Source organism: Enhydra lutris, unplaced genomic scaffold (genome assembly GCF_002288905.1).
Source record: "Enhydra lutris kenyoni isolate GAN:26980312 unplaced genomic scaffold, ASM228890v2 scaffoldscaffold1, whole genome shotgun sequence".
NCBI lineage: Eukaryota > Metazoa > Chordata > Mammalia > Carnivora > Mustelidae > Enhydra > Enhydra lutris.
In genome coordinates this window covers 9,674,796-9,699,333 of record NW_019154085.1, presented here as the reverse complement: position 1 = coordinate 9,699,333, position 24,538 = coordinate 9,674,796, and the positions used below count along the sequence as shown (strand labels likewise).

The following is a 24,538-nucleotide window of genomic DNA, read 5'->3' as shown; positions in this document are numbered from 1 at the left end:
TTTGTTTCCTAAAATGCTACAGTGAGACTTTACTACGTCTAGTTAAAATACACATGGATAGGGGCACCTGGGTGGCTCAGTGGGTTAAAGCCTCTGCCTTCAGCTCAGGTCATGATCTCAGGGTCCTGGGATCAAGCCCCGCATCGGGCTCTCTGCTCAGCAGGGAGCCTGCTTCCCCTTCTCTGTCTGCCTGCTTCTCTGCCTATTTGTGATCTCTGTCTGTCAAATAAATAAATAAAATCTTTAAAAAAAATACACAGGGATATAACATAGGATTTCAATAACCAAAATAACTGTACAAAAAATAAACAAATTAACTTTATTAAGTTAACACTTCAGTCCTTCGACATTGATTTGTTTACAAAAATACCAGTTTGAAATATATTATGGAAAGTGAGCACACACAATAAATAGAAAATAGGGATGCATGGTGCTGGAAACATATCAACCAACTTATCGTCACCCATTGCCCACTATTATAGGCAAGATTTGACGAACAATCAGCATTATCGAAAGAGTAGTGAAAGTACCTGGGAGAGGGTTGCAAACTACAAGAGAAGTAGCTTAAAGCTCTGGACCACTCACCAAAAAAAATATTCACTGTTTATCTGGGAGTTAATCTCACTATTCATGGCACTGAATTACCTACCGCCCGTAAGAACAATTTAAAAATAAGGAAAGTAGCCAAGGAACCTTCATTAACAGTATTTTTAAGTCAAAGTTTACTTTAAATATCTGATGATTACCCAAATATCCTAAGCTAAGAGGCATGTCCTATGACAATAAGTTATAAATAGTCTGAATTTAATAACTTAAAGGTGATATGGTTAATAGAATACCTACTACGTGAGTATCTCAACTAACTTTCAAATAAGGTGATAATTAAAAGGTTTAAATTTACAGTTCAATTTCTGGTAAGAGTGCTGTCCATATTCTAGCAATAGTGATGACATCCCATTATCGTAAACATGCTAATACACCCATTACTCTGAATTACACTTGATTGAATTCTATATACATGTGGTTCCATATTCCAAGTGCAAATTCTCAATGGTGCAGATTTATAATCAAAGCTGGGTTTAACAAATGCTTTCTGACTCCTGAAGGCAAATGATAAAAGCACTTCCTAAAAGTGAATAAGCTAAAGTTATAAGTAGGTGACCAGTTCTTTTTCCCTTTACGTGTGATGAACTTCATGAAGCATTAATTCCCGAGGTATATTTGTTTCTGGACCATACAGCTTACATGCTCTTCTTTCAAAGGCAGCTACCATCTGCTTTACAACTTCATCAAAAAACAGTGTGGCAAGCTGAGAGTGTAGAAGGGAGCGAAATTCAAAAGAAATCTGTAGGAAAAGGTTAATTATTTTAGGAAGATCTTTCTTTAACTCAATCTCTACTTAGAGTAGTGGTATACACAGTGTGAAATGGGCTGCCTGGCCAGTATCTAAGGCAGAGCTGGAGGGGTGTATCTAGATGAGATCTTTTAACCTCCCTCAGAAGATAGATGCTCAGTTTCCACAGTAAACCCAACTCCTGCTGGTACATAAGCTTAAGTAAACACAGCCTCAATGTCATTTCAAGATAAATAATCTGCTTTTATTATTAAGTTAAAGAAAACTGGAAAAAAGCTTTACTGAATGAACACCATATTATTCTGGCTTCTTTTTTAATGTGCCCCTTTTAGATCTATCCTATCTCTCAAAAGGAAATAAAGTAGGGAACTAATCCTGCTGATAGGTATTCTGGGAAAAGTAGCAGCAGGAAGAGGAGAGTGAGCCACTAAACAGATGGGGTAGGTGGTACAATCTTTAAGTCAACAATGATTTAGAACTTCATTTATATCTCCTCAAGATATAAGTCAAGGCAGATGGTTTGAGAAACAGTTTTTTAAGGACCAAATACCCACTAACTTTTTTTCCTCACTAACTTTAAAAACTGCTTTAATTTTCATTTTTTGATAGTTTTTCATTTTGAAGTAATTTCAAATTTATAAAAAAACTTGGAAAAATAGTACAAAGATTTCTCATACACCCATCACCCAAATTTCCCTTTTTCAATGCCTTATATAACCACAATGTAATTAGCAAAGCCAGGAAATTAAGAGTTAATGCTATTAGGTAATAACACTAATATCTAATCTACACAGGCCTTATTCAAATTTCCCCAACTGTTCCATTACTGTCCACTAATTTCTGAATGAAAACAACTCAAGAGCTTAGAACAGCAGCATATAGTAATTTAATCAAAATTATGACTATTCCTTGAAATGCAATGCCTGAGTTGCAAATACAGAGAAAAACTCATGTATTATCTGTTCAAAGAAAAGCCACAAGTGGCTTTAAGTTTTCTATAGCTAAGGTGATGTGAACAAGGAAATACCATAGTCCCTAGATTTTAAAAACACATTTTCCCCCTTCTGCACTTTATTTCTGTATCATAAACCAATGTGTAGATTTTATTTGGTGTTAATAAACCGTTATTAAGCTCTTAGTGAAGTCATAATATGTGTCTTATAATCTGTGGACCTATAAAAATGAGACAATAGAGAAGCAATGACTATTCAAGGTTTCAAGAAACAGAAAAAGAGAGATTCATTAGTAATCCTTCTTATAAAGTTTGTATAGAAAAAGGTATTCAATATTCAGAATTTGAGATTTTCTGAAAGCCATCTTTCAGTAATCACTATGCACGTATGATTCATGACAGCAGGTGGACTCTAATCAATGGATTATTCCTTCTTTATCAACTTCACCTGATACTTGGAACAAACCAACGGCTTTAAGAGAGACTTACTGAAAAATCCAAGGTACAAGTTCTTGGGTAGCCAGGAAGACCTGGGCTAAAACGCCAAACAGTCTCCAAATGATTGAAAAGCCTCCCATCAGTACAGGATGCCTAGAATGAAATGGGAAAAAAAAAAAAAAATGCAGTAAAATACCATTTAGACTGTCTAGAATCTACAGTTGAGAATGATTTATTTAATTTTCAAATTTTTTTAAATAAAATCTTTTTTTTTTTTAAATATTTTATTTATTTGACAGAGAGAGAGTAGGCAGAGAGGCAGGCAAAGAGAGAGAGGAGGAAGCAGGCTTCCCGCAGAGCAGAGAGCCCGATGCGGGGCTCGATCCCAGGACCTTGAGATCATGACCTGAGGTAAAGGCAGAGGCTTTAACCCACTGAGCCACCCAGGCGCCCCTTAATTTTTAAATTTTTAAGGATTTATTTCATTTTAGAGAGAGAGAGAGAGCAAGATAGAGCATAAGGTGGGGTGGAGAGCAGAGGGAGACAGTCTTAAGTAGACTCCGTGCTGAGCGTGGGCAATGCAGGGCCTGACCCCATGACCCTGAGATCACAACCTGAGCAGAAAACAAGTCAGTCGCTTAACCAACTGAGCCACTCAGGTGCCCTGAGGATGATTTCTTTCTAAAATATGTTTGTACGTCAGATCACAGGGGATAAAAAAACACCTCATTTTCAGTTTGGTACTAGAAGGTAATCTCTTGCCAATATAAGCCATTTTCTTTCCTCCTGGGATCCCCAAGATTGTCAGTTCCCCCCTTCACGGCTGTCACTCAGGGTGCTTACAGTTTTCTCCTCCATCAGCAAAACAGGAAGTGATTTTTCTGGAAGTTTATTTCCGGCCCTGCCACTTACAAGTAATCCTGAACCATTTAATTCCCTGTACCATATTTCCTTAAATCTATAAAATAAGTATAATATATATTTTATGCCATCATTATATGTCTAAAATAGTTATAAGGTATCTGGCACAGATCCCAAGTAGGGTTCTAGAATTCTCCTTTCCTACCAAAGATTGTTCTCTCAGCTGTCACATTTAGTGACATTATTCTCTATTTCTAAGGGCAACTGTGGTTCTAGTTTTCCTGAGTCTGGTCCTGGCCCATGTCCCTGATCCACTGCTTTCTAACCTCTAATCTCTTCACTGTTCATGTTTATTTTAGATGTGTATGTACACACTGAAACACAGTATTTAGAGATGTACAGTGGCATCTTGAGATTTCCCATGCTGTATCATTCAAAGAAGGCTGATTGAGACCCACTAAGAGCTGCCTCCTGCAGTGTGAAAAAATGGCAGCCTAGAAGATTGTCAGGACTGATTATGACTTTGAATGAAGTTCAGCTTCTTTACTTAGTATCCTAAGACACTATCTGGGCCTTAATACTAGTAGACAACTGATCACAAGAATACGTATCACCTTCCCTCACCAGCAAACCATCTTTTAAATTCTTATTTCAAAGACAACACCCAGGGCCCCTGGGTGCCTCTCAGTCGGTTAACCCTCTGCTTTCTGCTCAGATCATGATTTCAGGGTCCTGGGATCAAGCCGCATGTCAGTCAGGTTCCCTTCTCAGCGGGGGCTCAGCTTCTCTTTCCCTCTGCTCCCGCCCTCATTCTCTTGCAAGAGTGCTCGCCTCTTTCAAATAAATAAAATCTTAAAAACAAACAAACAAAAAAAAAACAAAGTCAACACCCCCCTCCCCAATTAAGCCTTAAGTTTCCAGCTCCTTTGGCATCTCCTGGGGCCAATAAATAATCAAGTCTCTCTACCCTTTTTTTTCCTTTTTTTTAGAGAAAGAAAACACTCACAAGCCAGGGCCAGGGTGAGGGGTGGGGAGGCAGCACAGAAGGGTCAGAGAAAGAATCCAGGTGCCTCTATCCCTTTTTTCTTTGATAACGTATTCCTCTTACCAGTTTAGATGTCCCTCCCATGAGCTTATACACTACAGATCAGCTAAAAGGACTTGCACATATAACCTCTTTTCCCCCAGAGTGTACTTTTTCTTCCCCAGCTATTGGCTCCCTAAACACAGAATGCAGGATTAATTCTGACTATATCTGGATCTCTCCACAGATAGTTTCAAATAGAAGCCAAAGAGCTTAAAAGATATTTACAGTTTATTCCTCACTTCCTCTTCATCAAAACTCTTTTGAGTCAATTATCGGATGAAAACACAGTAGAATCATTATAAAGAAAATCAATTGCATCCATATTAAAAAGCATTTACAGAGAAATGCTCTGTTTCCACATTTATAAAAGAAAATATTTTAATTGTTAAAATGGAAACCAATAAATGTTTTAAAATTTATTTAGACATGATAAAGTAATAGTCATCAGAATGCTAAATAATAACTAAATTTAGTCACATTATGCTAAGTTAGTGGGGAAAAGTGAAAGTTTTCTTCAAGGGTTCAGTTTTATATACAGTTCAATAGTGACCATCTAATTTTTATTTTTTGTTTTTTGTTTTTTTTTCAAAGATTTTATTTATTTATTTGACAGAGATCACAAGTAGGCAGAGAGGCAGGCAGAGAGAGAGAGAGAAGGAAGCAGGCTCCCCGCTGAGCAGAGAGGCCGATGCGGGGCTCAATCCCAGGACCCTGGGATCATAACCTGAGCCGAAGGCAGAGGCTTTAACCCACTGAGCCACCCAGGCCCCCCTGACCATCTAATTTTTAAAAGCATCAACAATCTACTATAAAATCTTATTATTTCAGTTACTGAACTTTAAGGTAAATGTTCTGCCCTTCTTTACAATCATATAAGAAGCTTATACGAGGGGTGCCTAGTTAGTTACGCATTTGACTCTTGATTTCAGCCCAGGTCATGGTCTCAGGGTCAAGAGATTGAGCCTCTATATCGGAGTGGAGTCTGCTTAAGATTTTCTCAATCCCTCTCTCTCAAAAAAAAAAAAAAAAAAAAAAAAAAAAAAAAAGGCAGCTTATAGGAAATTTAACAATGAAGGAGAAAGTTATATATATATATATATATACTATAATATACCAACTTCCTCTGACTACTTTTTCACAAAATGTGGCAGTGCTGTATTCATACCAATAATCTAGCCCAAGGACCCACAGATTTTTCCTGGTATGTTTAGATATTGCTAACGGCCTCATTCCTAACAGAAGAGATACTGCCTACAATAGGAGGTGTTATGATGACGACCTACAACTGGTTCTTCTGATGAACTGACCCAGACCATACAAACTATGGCATGTAAAATCTTTAGCCTGTGACCCAGGCAGTAAGATTTCCTGAACGAATGCCTTTATTAAATCTGCTGAAAACCTTCAAGGGCTTCTGGCCATTGCAAATTCATGTACAGTAGAATTACTGATTTGTCACAGGCACATTTGGGGCAATAAATAATTTGCAGAAAAAAAGTCACATGGCTTCTGCTGATCCCTTGGTTTTAATGATTTGAATTTTGTGCCACAGGCTTGTATTAGGTATTAAAATCCAAAACATGAACCCAGGGACAACTGAAAGCTGAGTGTATGTAGTTACGTGTTATTCTCAAATACATCTTCAAACAATAAATTAGCACATTAAGTGAAGAAGCTTATTTTAATGGAAAAATAGCTTTGGGATCTGACATACAGTATGAGTTTGCATGAGGTTCATAATTTCTCTAAGCCTCATAAAACTGAGATAGCAATGATCATTTCATAGATGTTATTATGAAGATTTTTTTTCTTTCTTTTTAAAGATTTACTTATTCATTGGAGAGAAAGAGAGAGAGAGAGAGCATTGCACACAGGGGCAAAGGGAGAGAGAGAAAGAAATTCTAAGCAGACTGCGTGCTGAATGCTTAACCAAACGCAGGTTTTTTTTCCCTCCCAAGAGTTCTTTTAGTTGATGTAGTTCTTTTAGTATGATGCAGCATAATACATGAAGATTTAAAGTTATAAGACACTGAAGTCAGGAAATAGAAAAACGTTTTAAGATTATATAGATACTCACTGGTGTCAGAAAGACTGAGCCAGAGTCTTGGCTCTGTAACCTTGGGCAAGTTACCTAACTCTTCTAAGCCTTAATTTGCTCAACCGTAAGATGGAGAAGAGTTAACATTTGAATCTCAAAGGGCTGTAGAGAAGAATAAGTTAATAATTCCAGTAAAGGGGCACCTGGGTGGCTCAGTGGGTTAAAGCCTCTGCCTTCGGCCCAGGTCACGATCCCAGAGTCCTGGGATCAAGCCCTGCGTCGGGCTCTCTGCTCAGCAGGGAGCCTGCTTCCCTTCCTCTCTCTCTGCCTGCCTCTTTGCCTACTTGTGATCTCTGTCTGTCAAATAAATAAATAAAATCTTTAAAAAAAAAAATTCCAGTAAAACCCTACAAAGAGCTCTCTTACAATGCTAGTTATTGTAAGAGAGACAGCACAGTATAGTAGTAAAGAACTCCAAAACTCTGAGACAAACAGGTGGAACCGTCACAATGGCAAAGTCCCACTGGGGCATGGCCTTTTAAGAGGAGTTCAAGTTTGAGAGTAAGACAAGTGTGGACTCCCAACTCTTAGCTTCACTGGACAGTAGACTTTCTCCAGTATGAAAGACACAACCTCCTTCAGTGCCTAACAAGGAGCTGACAAAGGCATTTAGCTCTGGCTAATTACCAAGAAATGATATCCTATGGGCATAAAATACAACTAAGCTTTAAGCCTTTGGTCAAAAAACTCTAAGAATTCACAAGAACTCGATGGAATTCTGCCTTTCTGTGTGTTGAAGCCTGGGTATCTGTCTATACATGTCCCCTCTTCTGACAAGGGTAAGATACTCAGTATAATGTATGTAATAGTACCTCGCATTTCAGTACCCACTGCATGGCAGGATGACCTCAACAATTCCCACATTGGTATCTTTTTTACCCTTCTTTATCCTCTCACTTTCCCTTAACTTAAAAAAAAAAAAAACTAGGGCAAAAATTAACTTTAAACATTTTTCATTTGTGTGGTCTAATCTTTCCCAAGGGTCAGTAATCCTCAAATGAAGAAAAAAAGAAAAAGGAAAAAGCTTCTTATTTACATATTCTAGTCAAATTTCTGTTTGGAAAGAAAAATGCTAATATTGTATAAAACAGCATAGTTAAGAGACATAAGAAATCATTTGTTTTTTCGCCCTCCTTCTCTTTAGTTTAGGGAAATACTTTTAAGCTATTATACTTTAACTCGTTTGATATAATCAACATTTGGGAAATATTTAAAAACAATGAAAACCAAAACCATTACCTTTACCAAATGTGGTTTCACCAAGGTTACTACTGATGTGTAGCGCTCCAACACAGGTGGAAACCCAATTTCTAATCGTGTTTTGCAATATCCGGTTCTCTTTGATATTACATCTGATTTTTTGCACCAAGGAACAAAATGCTTGTAATCCTCCATTCCTGATACCACATCGTACATTTCCTGCATAGAATATCTTGAAAAAAAAAAAAAAAAAAAAAAAGGAGGTATTAACTACACCTAGTTATAAGGCACGTGAATACTTTAAACTGAATATAAATAAAACTTAGTGTGTATAAGGCAATAAATCATTTGGCAATCATGCTAAACCACATGATGAAATGAATGACTTCAAAGCAATACAAAAAAATAAAAGGGAGCTAAATATTTGTATAAAGCAGAGGTCATAATTTAGCATACCACAGGCTGAATCTGGCTTACAGATGTGTTTTTTTGAAATTTTAATTAGTGGCCAGCATTTAAAAATCCAGAGTTTGGAAAAAAAAATACAAAAAAAAAAAAAAACAAGGTACCTGGGTGGCTCAGGTCATAACCTCAGGGTCCTGGGATAGAGTCCTGCTCGGGCCTCCTGCTCAGTGGGGAGCTGGCTTCACACTTTGCCTCCCCACCCCTCCCCCACTCGTGTGCTCACTCTCTCTCTCAAACGAATAAATAAAATCTTAAAAAAAATACCCTCAACTGAAAGCAACTTAAATACATATCAGCTGATGGACAGTAATAAATGCTTAATATAATAAAAAGTATTAGTAAATTATGGTATATCCATACTGCGGAACTCTCTACCAGTTATTTAAAAGAATTAAATCAAATATATACTTAAAGTTTGTTTATTTATTTATTTTAGTAATCTCTACGCCCAACATGGGGCTCAAACTCATGACTCTGAGACCAAGAGTTGTGTGCTTTTCTGACTTAGCCAGCCAAGCACCCCCCTTTGTTTTTAAAGTTTTTTGTCTTTTTTTTAAGATAAAATATATACTTTAGAGCAAGGAGGTTTACAATATATTATTATATGAAAAAAAGCACTTTACAAAGCAGGCAGGATATGGATAATTCTATTATCCATTTAGGAAAAATTATAAGTAAATACTATATTTCTCACTTTTAAACATTTGATGTTTAGTTTTTCCTGAAACTAATTGTTATGTTAATAGAATATCTGTAATGAAATACAATGTGGGGCTCGATCCCACGACCCCAAGATCATGACCTGAACTGAAGGCAGATGCTTAACAGAGCCACCCAAGCACCTCAACAATAAGTAGTTTTTAACTCAAGAAAAAGAAGTAGGAGTAAAGATAGCACATATACTTCCATACTGTTAGGTTTTTATACAAGCATGTAGTATTTTTTGTTATTTATAAAAAAAGAAGGGGCACCTGGGTGGCTCAGTGGGTTAAAGCCTCTGCCTTCAGCTCAGGTCGTGATCCCAGAGTCCTGGGATCGAGCCCCGTATCGGGCTCTCTGCTCAGTGGGGAGCCTGCTTCCTTCTCTCTCTCTCTCTCTCTCTGTCTGCCTCTCCACCTACTTGTGATCTCTCTCTCTCTCTGTCAAATAAAAAAAATCTAAAAAAAAAAAAAAAAGAAGCCATCCTAGAACACAAGGGAAACCTCTCATTCTTTGAATGAGCCAGCATAATGCCCTGCCAACCTGAATATGACAACATAAAAAATAAAATCTGGAGACTAAATATCAGCAAATAAAATCCAGCAATGCATTAAAAAAAATTAGCAATCAAATGCAACTCTTTTAAAGATTCATGGATGGCTTAAAACCAAGAATTATATTATTATAACCATATTAACCAAAAGAATAAAAACTGTGTAATTCCCTCCATAAATGATCAAATAGCATTCCCATTAGAGTTAGAAATAAGATAAAGATGCTAGTTATTGTGGTTAGGTAATGTTGTTTTGGGGAGGAGTCCAAGATGGCAGAGGAGTAGGAGACCTTAGTTTCGTCTGGTTCCAGGAATTCAGCTAGATAGTTATAAAATCATTCTGAACACCTGTAAACTCAACCGGAGAGCTAAGAAAAGAATAGCTCCAACTCTCCGAGTAGAAAAACGACCACTTTCTGCAAGGTAGAACAAGATGGAAAAACTAACCTCAGAAAAGAGAAAAAGAGGCAGTACTGACTGCCAGGAACCTAATCAGTATGGACAGAAGTAAGATGTAGGAACAAGGGTTCAGAATAATGATTATAAAGATACTAGGTAGGCTTGAAAAAAGCATAGAAGACACCAGAGAATCCCTTTCTGGAGAAATAAAAGAACTAAAATCTAAAGTCAAAATCAAAAAGGCTATTAATGAGATGTAATAAAAAATGGAGGCTCTAACTGCTAGGATAAATGAGGCAGAAGAGAGAATTAGGGACATGGAAGACTAAATGATGGAGAAAAAAGAAGCTGAGAACATGAGAGATAAACAACTCCTGGATCATGAGGGGAGAATTCAAGAGATAAGTGATACCATTAACCAAAACAATATTAGAATAATTGGGATCCCAGAAGAAGGCGGGGGGCAGAAGGTATATTGGTATATTGGAGCAAATTAAAGTGGAGGACTTCCCTAATCTGGGGAAGGAAACAGGCATTCAAGTCCAGGGAGCACAGAGAACCCCCCTCAAAATCAATAAAAATAGGTCAACACCCTGACATATAATAATAACATTTACAAATCTCAGAGTCAAGGAGAATTTCCTGAAAGCAGCTTGGGACCAGTGGTCAGTAACCTGCAAGGTAGAAACATTAGACTGGCAGCAGATCTATCCACGGAAACTGGCAGGCCAGAAAGGACTGGCATGATATATTCAGGGTGCTAAGTGAGAAAAATATCCAGCCAAGAATACCTTATCCAGCTAGGATGTCATTCAAAATAGAAGGAAAGAGCAAGTTTCCAGGACAAACAGAAACTAAAAGAATTTGTGATCACCAAACAGGCCTGCAAGAAATATTAAAAGGGATACTTTGAGCAAAAAGAGACCCTAAAAGTAACAGACCAGAAAAGAACAGAGACAACATATAGAAACAGTGACTTTACAGGTAACACAATGGCACTAAATTCATATCTTTCAATAGTTACTCTAAATGTAAATAAGCTAAATGTCCCAATCAAAAGACACAGGGTATCAGAATGGATAAAAAGGCAAGACCCATCGATATGCTGTCTGCAAGAGACTCATTTTAGATCCAAAGTCACCTCCAGATTGAAAAGGAGGTGGAAAACCATTTATCATGCTAATGAACATCAAAAGAAAGCTGGGATGGCAATCCTTCTATCAGACAAATTTAGATTTTAAAACAAAGATGGTACTAAGAGATAAGAAAGGACACTATGTCATAATTAAAGGGTATCTCCAACAAGAAGATCTAACAATTGTAAATATTTATTTCCCTAAAATGGCAGGAGCCAATTACATGAGCCAATTAATAACAAAATTAAAGAAACACATCAATAATAATACAATAATAGTAAGGGACTTTAACACCCCCTCACTGCAATGCGCAGAACATCTAAGCAGAAGATCAACAAGGAAACAGGGTTTTGAATGACACACTGGACCAGAGGGACTTCACAGCTACATTCAGAACATTTCCAACCAGAAGCAACAGAGTATACATTTTTCTCAACTGCACATGGAACATTCTCCAGAACAGATCACATACTAGGTCATAAATCAGGTCTCAACTGGTACCAAAAGAGAAGGATCATTCCCTGCATATTTTTGGACTATAATACTTTGAAACTAGAACTCAATCACAAAGGAAATTTGCAAAGAACTCAAATACATGGAGGCTAAAGAACATCCTACTAAAGAATGAATGGTCAACCAGGAAATTAAAGAATTTTAAAAAATCATAGAAACAAATGAAAAAAAAAACACAACTGTTTCCAATCTTTGGGATACAACAAAGGTGGTCCTAGGAGGGAAGTATATATCAATACAAGCCTTTCTCAAGAAACAAAAAAGGTCTCAAATACACAACCTAACCTTTTACCCAAAGGAGCTGGAGAAAGAACAGAAAATAAAGCCTAAACTCAGCAGAAGAAGAGAAATAATAAAGATCAGAGCAGAAATCAATGACATAGAAACCAAAAGAACAATACAACAGAGAAAGGACCCAAATAAATAAAATCATGAATGAAAGAGGAGAGATCACAACCAACACTGAAGAAATACAATTATAAGAACATATGCTGAGCAACTATATGCCAACAAATTAGGCTACCTAGAAGAATGGATGCATTCCTAGAAACATATGAGCTACAAAAACTTAAACAGGAAGACATAGAAATCCTGAACAGACACATAACCAGCAAGGAAATTGAAGCAATAATCAAAAATCTCCTAAAAAACAAAAGCCCAGGGACAGATGGCTTCCCAGGGGAATTCTACCAAACACAAAGAAGAATTACTACCAGGGTGCCTGGGTGGCTCAGGCAGTTAAGCATCTGCCTTTCCCTCAGGTCATGATCCCAGGACTGAGCCCTGCAATAGGCTCCTTGTTCACCGGGGAGCCTGCTTCTGCCTCTCCCTCCGCCTGCCACTCCTCCTGCTTGTGCTTTCTCTCTTGTTATTTCTCTCTCCTTGTGTCAAATAAATAAATAAAATCTTTTAAAAAATTACTATATACATCTGAAGCTGTTTCAAAAAATAGAAATGGAAGAAAAACTTTCCAACAATTTCTATGAAGTCAGTATGACCTTGATCCCAAAACCAGACAAAGACCCCATCAAAAAGGAGAATTACAGACCAATATCCCTGATGAACATGGATGCAAAAATCCTCACCAAGATACTTGTCAATAGGATCCAACAGTACATTAAAAGGATGAATCACCACGACCAATGGGGTTTACTCCTGGGCCGCAAGGGTGGTTCAACCTCCTCAAACCAGTCAATTTAATACACTACATTAGTAAAAGAAAGGACAAGAACCAACTGCTCCTCTCAAAGGAGGAGCATCTGACCAGTATAGCATCCTTTCTTTTTTTTTTTTAGCATCCTTTCTTGATTACACTCTTTTTTTTTTTTAAGATTTTTATTTATTTATTTGACAGACAGAGATCACAAGTAGGCAGAGAGGCAGGCAGAGAGAGAGGGGGGAAGCAGGCTCCCCACTGAGCAGAGAGCCCGACACGGGGCTCGATCCCAGAACCCTGGGATTATGACCTGAGCCGAAGGCAGAGGCTTTAACCCACTGAGCCACCCAGGCGCCCCTTGATCACACTCTTAACTACACTTCTTGACTACACTCTTCACAGTGTAGGACTGGAGGGAATGTACCTCAATATCATAAAAGCCCACAGCAAATATCATTCTCAATGGGGAAAAACTGAGCACTTTTCCCTAAAGTCAGGAACACAAAAGGGATGTTTACTACCACCACTGTTGTTAAACACAGTACTACAAGCCCTAGTGTCAGCAATCAGATAACAAAAAGAAATAAAGGGCATCTGAATCAGCAAAGAAGCAGCCAAACTCTCACTCTTCACAGATGACATGATACTCTATGTGGAAAACCCAAAAGATTCCACCCCAAAACTGCTACAACTCATACTAGAGTTCAGCAAAGTGGCAGGATATAAAATCAATGCACAGAAATTCATTGCATTTCTATACACTAACAATGAGACAGAAGAAAGAGAAATTAAGGAGTCAATAGCATTTAAAATTACACCCAAAACCGTAAGACACCTAGGAATAAACCTAATCAAAGAAGCAAAGGATCTGTACTCAGAAAACTGTAGAACACTTATGAAAGAAATTGTAGAAGACACAAAGAAATGGAAAAATGTTCCATGCTCATGGATTGGAAGAACAAACACTGTTAAAATGTCTATGCTACCTAGAGCAATCTACACATTCAATGCAATCCCTATCAAAAAACCATCAACTTTTTTCACAGAACTGGAACAAACAATCCTAAAAGTTGTGTGGAACCAGGAAAGACCCCAAATAGCCAAAGGAATGTTGAAAAACAAGAAAACAAAGCTGGTGGCATCACAATGCCAGACTTCAAGCTCTATTACAAACCTATAATCATCAAGACATTATGGTACTGGAACAAAAACAGGCACATAGATCAATGGACCAGAAGCCAGAAATGGACCCTCAAATCTATGGTCAACTAATCTTCCACAAAGCAGGAAAGAATGTCCAATGGAAAAAGGACAGTCTCTTCAAAAAGTGGTGCTGGGAAAATTGGACAGCCACATGCAAAAGAATGAAACTGGACCATTTCCTTATACCACTCACAAAAATAGACTAAAAATGGATGAAAGACCTAAATGTGAGACAGGGATCCAACAAAATCCTAGAGAACACAGGCAGCAACATCTGTGACCTCAGTCACAGCAACACATCTAGACACATCTCCAAAGACAAGGGAAACGAAGGTGAAAATGAACTACTGGGACCTTCTCAAGATAAAAAGCTTTTGCACAGCAAAGGCAACAGTCAACAAAACCAAAAGGCAACCAACAGAATGGAAGAAGATATCTGCAAATGACATAACAGATAAAGGGCAAGTATCCAAAATCTATAAAGAACTTATCAAACTCAACACCCAAAGAACAAATAATCCAGGGCGCCTGGGTGGCTCAGTGGGTTGAGCCTCTGCCTTTGGCTCAGGTCATGGTCTCGGCATCCTGTGATCTCTGCTCAGCAGGGAGTCTGCTTCCTCCTCTCTCTCTCTGCCTGCCTCTCTGTGTACTTGTGATCTCTCTGTCAAATAAATAAATAAATAAATAAATCTTTAAAAAAAAAAATAATCCAATCAAGAAATAAGCAAAAGACATGAACAGACATTTCTCCAAGGAAGATACCCAAATGGCCAACAGAAAAAAATACAAATCAAAACCACAATGATACACCACCTCACGCCAGTCAGAATGGCTAAAATTAACAATTCAGGAAACAAGAGATGTTGGTGAGGATGCCGAGAAAGGGGAACCCCTTTATGCTGTTGGTGCAAAGGCAAGCTAGTGTTGCCCCCCTGGAAAACAGTATGGAGGTTCCTCAAAAATTGAAAATAGAGTTACCCTATGACCCAGCAATTACACTACAAAGTATTTACCTCAAAGATACAAATGTAGTGTTCTGAAGGAGCACCTGCACCCCAATGTTTATAGCACCAATGTCCACAATAGCCAAAGTGTGGAAAGAGCCCAGATGTCCATTGTCAGTTGAATGGATAAAGATGTGCTATATATATACATATGTATACATATGTGTGTATATATATATATATATATATATATATATACACACACACACAATGGAATACTACTCCTCCATCAAAATGAAATCTTGCCATTTGCAACATGGATGAAACTAGAGGGTACTACACTAAGTGAAATAAATCAAACAGAGAAAGATGATTATCATATGATCTCACTCATATGTGGAATTTAAGAAACAACACACAGAATCAGAGGAGAAGAGAGGAAAAAATAAAACAAGACAGAATGTGAGAGGGAGACAAACCGTAAGAGACTCTTAATTATAAGAAACAAACCGAGGGCTGCTGTGGGGAGGCAGTGTAATTGGATGATAGACATTAAGAAGGGCACATGATGTATCTATACCTCTGAAACTAATAATACATTTTACATTAATTAATTGAATTTAAATTTAAAAATTTAAGTAATTCAAGATGAAAACAAAACATTGTTTTCAAAGTATTAGTCAATGTAATCAAATCAGAACATGAAATATGAGACATATGTGTGTAACAGTATTACGCGAAATGACCAGTCGGCAGGTTACAGGACTATCAATTCAGAAGAGAAGCAATTCAGAATTCAGTCAAGTAACCTGTTACAGAACTTTAAAAATTAATGCCTTTCCTATATTAACAAGAACCAGTTAGAAAACAGTCTATACTATAGAAATGCAAAACACCTACAAATAAATTTAACACAAAAACTTCAGGGCCTCAAAAGAAAGCAAACAAACAGAAACCAACAGTCTATGGAACACGTAAAAGATGAGTGAATAATGAGAGCCAGATTCATATTATTCTTATAAAGACTCACCACTGTTACAACATAATTCAACTTAGAAATGATAACAGTATTTGAGACCACCGCTGTGGCCTGACAAAGACGGCTAGGAGTGTGATTCTGTCCCCTCTTCAACAGATACAGGGTCATGATCAATCAGGCCACGCCCTACAACTACCCAGTGCCCGCCACCCCACAGGATCCAAGCTTGGAGTGGCTGAGAAACTGGGAGCACCTCTTATGGCAGGGAGGACACCTCCTCCCAGTGGCCAATAAAATGTGAAAAGGGAAAGAAAAAAATATATACGGTAATTTAAACAATCACAATCTAAATTATAAAAGGGATGCTTTGGAATAATAGAGAATGAGTCTTTATGTATGTTTAATCTTTATGATCATGAAATGAAGTCCACAGTAGAGGGGAGGGGAAAAAAAAACCCCTACCTCCTAAAACCTCTGAGGTTTTACTCTGAGATAAATGCTAAAATAAATCCCATGAAGAAGTATGAAATCTTGCAGCCAGGAAGTTAATTGTAATAAATAATGATGTAATAAATAAAATGATTTATTTTATATAATAATAAAATAATGTAATAATGAAATATTTAAAAATTGTAATAAAAGCATCTAAGAAAGTAGTATAGCATAGTGGTCAAGGGGATGGGCTTGGTAGTGAGAAAGGACTATGCTCAAGTACCAACCCTAAAACTAAGCCACATGACCCTGGGTAGGTTGTTTTGCCTCTCAATTTTATTCTCTTCATCAATAACTAAAAAGTAACTCTACAGGGTTCTTTTAAGGGTTAAGTGAAATCGTTTTGGCATAGTGCACAAAACTTAATAATCATTTAATAAAGAGACACCTGGTTGGCTCAGTCGGTTAAGCGTCAGACTTTGGCTCAGGTCATGATTTCAGGATCCTGGGATGGCGCCCCACGTTGGGCTCCTCACTCAGTGGGGAGTCTGCCTGTCCCTCTGCCCCTCCCAGCTTGTGCACACGCTCTCTCATTCTCAAATAAATAAATAAAATCTTTAATTTAAAAAAAGAGCACTTGGGGCGCCTGGGTGGCTCAGGGGGTTAGGCCTCTGCCTTCGGCTCAGGTCGTGATTCCAGAGTCCTGGAATCGAGCCCCGCGTCAGGCTCTCTGCTCGGCGGGGAGCCTGCTTCCCTCTCTCTCTCTCTGCCTACTTGTGAACTCTGTCTGTCAGATAAATAAACAAAATCTTTAAAAAAAAAAAAAAGAGCACTTAATAAATAGTAACTAATATTATGTGTTTATGTCAAATATGGAAAAAAGGTAAGATGATCACTTGGTAAGACCAATTTGTAATAAAAAGAATTTCAGCATGAGAAAGAATAAGGAAGTAAATAACAATAAGTAAATATGGTGGGGAAAAAATCTTAGGATTCATGCATGACACTTAATGTACATTATCTCCATGAGCTTTAGTTTCCCCATCTCTAAAATGGGAATAACAACACCTACCTTACATGGCTATTGTGAGAATTAAATCAAACTATAAATATAAAGCACCCAGTAATACCTGTCAAATGACAGGCACACAGCATAAAAAAAAGATATTGGTAGTGATACAAAAGTAAAACAGACCAACGCATTATTTATCTTTTCATTCACAGATACCAGCTCTGGCAAAGATGTCTCCCTACCCAATTATTTAGGCTCTCTTTACATGGTGTTATTGCTGGGAAGAAGTTGCTCCCCCCGCCCCAGAGGCTACTATTCCCAATTTCCCTCTTGCATTTAGATGGTATTATGTGACTAGTTCGTGCCAATAATCCCTTCCAGATCAATATGGTTTATTTTTTTTTTTTAAGATTTTACTTATTTATTTAATATTTATCGCTGTGCAGGGGAGAGAGAGTGCACAAGCAGGGGGAATGGCCAGAAGAGGAAGAAGGCTCCCTGCTGAGCAAGGAGCCCCATGTGGGACGCGATCCCAGCACACTGGGATCATGACCTGAGCTAAAGGCAGACACTTAACTGACTGAGCCACCCAGGCATCCCTCAATGCGGTTTAGAATCGAGTCTATCTTTAAGAGACTCCGAGGACACAAAAGGCACAAGTTAGATGGAGCCTAGGTTCCTAAGCTGCTGCCCATGGATGGGGAACACCCACTGGAACTTTACATAAGAAAGAAATAAACTTTGGGGTTTTACCTGTGTAGCTGCTAGTATTACCTTAACCAATACAGTGGCTTAGCCAGTAATAAAGGTAATTTTAGTGACAAAAGCTGAGTCTGCTGAAGGTCCTTCACTACAGAAAAATCAGAACAGAAAAAGCAACTGAAAAAATTAATGAAATGCACTTGTACAAGAATTCATGTAATACTTAATGGCCTGCTGAGACCCCCTTGTAGACCCCATATGAACAGATGCTGTATTTCTGGTTTAGGAGAACTGCAGTCTCTCTATTCTCTTCTCTATATAACCCCTAGATCAAGGGCCCAGCCTTGCCCATTGCATGGTTCTGCAAATAAAGTTTTATTAGCACAGAGTCACACATTTATTACATATTATCTACAGCAATATGTCACTTGGGGTACAATTACAATGACAGAGTTGATTGGCTGCTACAGAAACAGTACGGTCCACAAAACCTAACATATTTACTACCAGGTCCTTTACAGAAAAAGTCTGACAACCTATGCGCCAAGTGGTAGGAGCCACTTAGCACATCTGTATATTACCTACCTATGCATGTCTATATGTGAAGGAGCTATATAAACATATTGGGCCCAATATACCACTAATGTTGCCACTATAAAAACAAACGGTGTACAAAAATGCAGGTCTAAACAGTTCAATTACTTCCTTTACACACCAAGGTTTAAATCTATCCTATAAAGTTACCACATAATTATGTTTATTCAACAAATATTTATAGAAGAGCAAAAGCTATGGAAAGGCCCAACTAGAAAAACCAAAGCATAGTCTGTATGAAGAAAATCCAGGAAAAAAGTCACGATATTCTACAGAAAATTGTGAACATACTCTTTTAGCAGAACTATTATTCTATACAAACCCTATAATTCTCCTCTCTGAATATTCTTTTCTTTTGTTTATTAATGGTGCAGCAATTTTGAAGAAGGTTCTTGCATAGATCTCCTTAGGCAAAATTGAGGTATGTAGCAGAAGAGTTCTGCTCATCAGTATGCCACAGGAAGCTGAATATCTAAAGAGACAAAAAGTACTTGATTTAGAGTAGCACTGAAAATTAAAAGAAAACACAAATTAGATTGTAAAATACTTATCACATGTTACTTTTTTTTTTTTTAAAGTAATCTCTACACCCAACATGGGCCTCAAACTCATGTTCCCAAGATGAAGAGTCACATGCTCCATCAACCAGCCAGCCTGGCACCCCAGTAACTGTCACACTTTAGAAGGCTTCACAACTTTAGAATATTCCTGAAAAATGCACACAAACACACACACAGACATAGACACAGTTGCGCACACATGCATGCACAGGCACACAGAAAAAAAAATAGTTTCTTAAGTGCCATAAAGAAAAGTAAAAATAACAGCTTAGAGTTAGGGTTAAAAGTTTCTGGCACAAATGGTATCTTTCCCAGAAAATTGGTTTTCAGTCTATAGTCACAATATATTCTTCCCATACACTTGCTAGAATATTCATCATCTATTTTCTTTCTTTTTTTTTTTTAAGTAAACTCTACCCGCAATGTGGGGCTCAAACTCATAACCCTGAGACCAAGAGTCACATGCTCTACTGACTGAGCCAGCCAGGACCCCTCCATCATCTATTTTCTAACTCATCTTCCCAGCTGGATCCACAGAGGTTCCTTACTTCTTGATCTACTCCGAGACTGGAGACTAGAGATCTAGTGGCCCTGTTAGATCTGTTGCTTTGTTCTTTCCCTTCCAATCTCCGTTTCAATGCACATATGTAAAAACTCATGTCAAGGAAACTAAAGTGTGACTTGTTTGGGGTACTTCTAAATATAGATGCCTGATATACTTTTCTTCACACGAATATTTTTGCCTTTCCCTACTAAGATTATTGCATAACTATTTTATACTACTATTCATGTATTAGTTCACATAGTTATTGAGCTCTTGTTCTGTGCTAGGCAGTAGGGATATAATGGTAAAAATAAAAATTCACTCTATGAGGATTACTTTGTAGGTGAGGATTCAAAAACAGTGCTAAGAAAGAAATGGGGGTAGGGACATGTAATTGGGAGCTCCTCTAGATAGGGTAGTATAGAAGTTTTCTGAGGTTATATTTCAGCTGCAACTTAATGGAAGAAGTTAGTCATGGAAAGAGAGAAATAGGTATGTATGTACATAAGAAATGTGTGTGTGTGTGTGTGTGTGTGTGTGTGTGTGTATGTAAGGAGGAGAAGTAGATGGGTGGCATTCCAGGTAGTAGGGAAAGAGCTTGGCAGTATCCAGAGACTAAGACTGACAGTGTAGCAGCATTATAGCAGGCCAGGAGAGTATCATGAAATAATGTTAGACAGACTAGAGCTGGGTCATGCTAGGAATTATTAACCAGGATAAAGCAATTTGGAATTTATCCTTGGTGAGAAGCTGTTTAAGAATTCCAAGTAAGAGAGTGTTATTTCATTAAATCAAATCCTCAAATTACTTTTTAAATGGTATTTTTTAAAAAAGATTTTATTTATTTATGAGAGAGAGACAGCGCGCATGCACACTGGAGGGGCAGAGGGAGAGGGAGAATCCTGAAGTGGAATCCCTGCTGAGGGTAGAGCCCAAAGTGGGGCTTGACCCCAGGACCCTGAAATCATAACCTGAGCCAAAATCAAGAGTCGGCTGCTTAATCCACTGAGCCACCCAGGCGCCCCCAAATTATTATTTTTTTAATATTTCTTTTTTTTTCTTTTTTTTTTTTTTTAGTTTTTTTAAACGGGTTGGGGGCTGGGAAGGAACTGCAGAGGCTACCCCCCCACCCACTCCTGTCCCACTTACAGGCCACCAACTGCCAGCGATGCCCAGGTATGGGCCAACCCTCCAGCTCCATCCATTTTCAGGACGAGTTGACTGAGCATGTGAGCTGTTAAACAGTTCTTAGTGGGCCCAAATTATTTTTTTAAAAGGGTAATGGATGGCCTGGTCAAACTCCTTATGTCATACATAAAATTTGCTTTATAAAATAGGATTTACATATAAATAAAATTTCTTTAAGGACATAGACACCCTACAATGTGGCCAGGGAGGAAGAGACAATGAAGTCAAACAAAGAATGGTTGAAGAAATGGGGAATATTCAGCCAGAAGACAGGGATGATACCTGAGAGTATGGTTCCAAAATGTAAAACAAAAGTCCAATTGGATGGAAACAAATTTGGGCTCCAGAATACAAGAAAGAACTTTTGAAAAATTAACACTCTTTATAAAAATTAGATGGGCTTGGGGCACCTGGGTGGCTCAGTGGGTTAAAGCCTCTGCTTTCGGCTCAGGTCATGATCCTAGGGTCCTGGGATCGAGCCCTGCATCGGGCTCTCTGCTTGTCGGGGAGCCTGCTTCCTCCTCTCTCTCTGCCTGCCTCTCTGCCTACTTGTGATCTCTGCCTGTCAAATAAATAAATAAAATCTTTAAAAAAAAATTAGATGGGCTTATTCCAGAGGCAGTAAAATAGAGGTCAATGAAAATGGTTAAGCTAAACACTGCACAACTATTAATTAAGATGTAACGGAAAAGAATAAAACATATAGGGGCGCCTGGGTGGCTCAATGGGTTAAAGCCTCTGCCTTCGGCTCAGGTCGTGATTCCAGGGTCCTGGGATCAAGCCCTGCATCAGGCTCTCTGCTTATTCCCTTCCTCTCTCTCTGCCTGCATCTCTGCCTACTTGTGATCTCTGTCAAATAAATAAATAAAATCTTTAAAAAGAAAAAAAGAATAAAACATATGAACTGTATTGATGAACTTATTGGCCCCCTTTTAAGATTTTAAGATATTTATGTATCCAGCTCTAAATAACACTTCAAAAAAATGAACAATGGGGAAAATACAGTAAAACAAGACAGCTTTCAGAATTCTAGGTTTTCTAAAGGGATATCAGAGAAGGTATTTGGTTTTATAATGATGGTAACAGCATATTTTAAAGATATCTATGATATTCTTTTTTAGTCAAAAGAAGTTTTAGATAGATTCATCTCCTAGAGAGAAAAAGATGTTGCCATTTTAGATAGATTCATCTCCTAGAGAGAATAAAAGTGTTAGTGTTCCCAAAAATCTTTAAAAATATGGTTTGTTATGTGAATCTTATTTTAAAGGCAGAGATAATATTAAAATAAGCCCATTGTGATTTTTCTTTAGAGTAAACCTATGGAGTTTGCTTAGCAGTCAGATTACACCAATAAAAATGAATGACAGTCACTCTGCTAAATGAAGCAGAACAGCAGAAATAAAAAAGTAGGCAGTTAATTCACCTCCCCTCTTTAAAAAGTCACATAATTTAGGATCTCTGTTAGTTATATTGATCACAAAAAGCAAATCTGGTGTACAAAATAACTAATCACATTTCCCTTGTAAGATATTCTTTAGGCGACTTTGTTAAAAGTTTTATCTATTTCCCCACTTTTCGTATACTTTGTCACCTATTATTGGAAGCCAATTATGAGACAGATATTGAGCACACTTAATAATTTTCTGATAAATCAATGTCAGAAAAGGCAGCATCTCTGAAAACCTTTATTTAAAAAAATCTAAGACCACTGCTTCTGAAGAGGTGACGTGGTTGACTATGAAGCTTACTTGTCACTGTACATGGTTTTGAATTTTGTACCAAGTTTATGTAATACCATTGCCCCAACCTCCCCTTCTCCCTGCCCCCCCAAAGCCCCCAAAACAACCCTTACACAATCTGATTACAATTATAAAGGAAATATCTGTGTTTAGAGCACGCTAATAGTTTTCCTGGTGAGTTCCCATACTATGGTTACAAGCCCTGGACAGCACATCCATTTTCACACATTATCAAGAATGACGTCTTCAACTGCAACGAGGAGCCATACAGTCATATGTGTTGTTAAACTATGAAATTAAAACTGAGTCAAATGACGGACCGCTTTTTGTCACTCACCTTCCAATAATACTACATCTCAAATACTCTAATAAAGGCCAGAACGTATGTTAATGCTTTTGCCTAAAAATGAGCTCATAAACTCCCTCCCTCTTCATTATTATAAATAAATATTTGTCTTGGAATCTAAGCCTTAATTCGATCACTAAAACAATCATATTTTTTCTTAGAAATAAGAGTTTTATTTGCAAGCCAACATTTTATAAGGGTAACACAAACAATTTAAAGCAGGATAGGCTACGTTCTGCTTAGAACTAGTTTTTCAGGTTGTTTCCTTCAGCAGGACTAAACGATATGCGATATTTTATTTCAATTTCAACCATTATTTGTCTAAAAGGATTGAGAGTTGGCGGGGGTTTGGGGTACTTGAAAAATTCTTCATTAAATCTAAATTCCTGGAACTTAACATTTGTGCTTTCTCCCTTCATTCTGTACTGTTTACAACTGAATACACTTTAGACACTGTAATTTTCGAGCATAATTTATTCCAAAGTCATCAATAGAAAGAAACGAAGCGGTGGAAGTGTGGAATCGTTCCTGACTCCGCCTCCACCCACCAAAAAGGAACCAACCAGGAAAATCGAGGGCTGGTTCAAGGTTACAGGACAAGTTACAGTCGAGTGGAAAACAAAATCGAGGTCCCCTACTTCGGCTACGTTTAGTTTTGTAAGCACCGAAGGGCGGAGTCGAGGACCCCTACCCGACGCTGGGAGAGTACTTCCGGCCAACTGGCCGAGGAGCAGAAGAGGGCTCGCCGCCGGGCCACGAACTCCCGCAGCCCGGCAGCCGGCCGCTCGCGAGCCGCGAAGTTGGAACTTTCCGAGAACGGCGACGGCAGGCCGTGGGGGAGGAGCCCGGAAGAGTCCCAAGAACCCGCGACGGGCTGCTTTATCCGCGGCCGATCAGTCGCGCCGCCGCGGATTCACCACCTCTCGCGAGGGTAGCGAGTCACCGACCCCGGCGCTGCGTCTAGGGCAGGCCGGCGAGCCTCTCGCCCGGAGTGATGAGCGCGAAGCCCGAGTCCCTCAAATGCCGATCTCAGGACACTCTCTCCCCTTAGAGACGCCAAAATGCCTCCAGTCCGGCGCCGCCTCACTTCAAAATTCCTCGGTCCCCCCACTCAGCAAGCCCGGGCCGAAAGCTACCCCCGTCGCAGCACCCCTGTTGTTTATTACCTGACGTTCCCCGCAGGCCCCTGCGCCGGAGCCGGGGTTTCGGCCGCTGCCGTCGACTTTGGACGGCATCCCGAAACCACCTTCCTCAGAGCCCTCTGACCGGTCCGAGCTGCCATGATCATCTCACTGAAGCCGGTCGCCACCTCCGGGACCAGGCCCACGGCACCGCCCTCCTGCGGCGGGCCGAGCCGCCCGGCTCCCGGGCCTTCCCACCAATC

General features: G+C 38.7%; 1 protein-coding gene across 3 annotated transcripts; it reads right to left on the bottom strand.

Moving 5' to 3' along the window:
• Nucleotides 1–305: 305 nt before the first annotated feature.
• Nucleotides 306–24,492, bottom strand: LOC111141922 (coenzyme Q10B). 3 transcript variants are annotated; one of them, XM_022494780.1, is made up of 5 exons: nucleotides 24,321–24,492; nucleotides 19,100–19,249; nucleotides 8,030–8,222; nucleotides 2,796–2,897; nucleotides 306–1,345 (listed from the first exon to the last, which is right to left on the bottom strand). In XM_022494780.1, exons 1-5 carry the CDS (start codon nucleotides 24,440–24,442, stop codon nucleotides 1,178–1,180), a joined length of 735 nt encoding a protein of 244 aa, XP_022350488.1. In that variant the 5' UTR covers nucleotides 24,443–24,492; the 3' UTR covers nucleotides 306–1,177. The 3 variants fall into 3 exon arrangements, with proteins under 3 accessions (XP_022350488.1, XP_022350498.1, XP_022350507.1); XM_022494790.1 differs by having other exon boundaries at nucleotides 306–1,309; nucleotides 24,321–24,462; XM_022494799.1 differs by lacking the exon at nucleotides 19,100–19,249 and having other exon boundaries at nucleotides 24,321–24,462.
• Nucleotides 24,493–24,538: the final 46 nt, after the last annotated feature.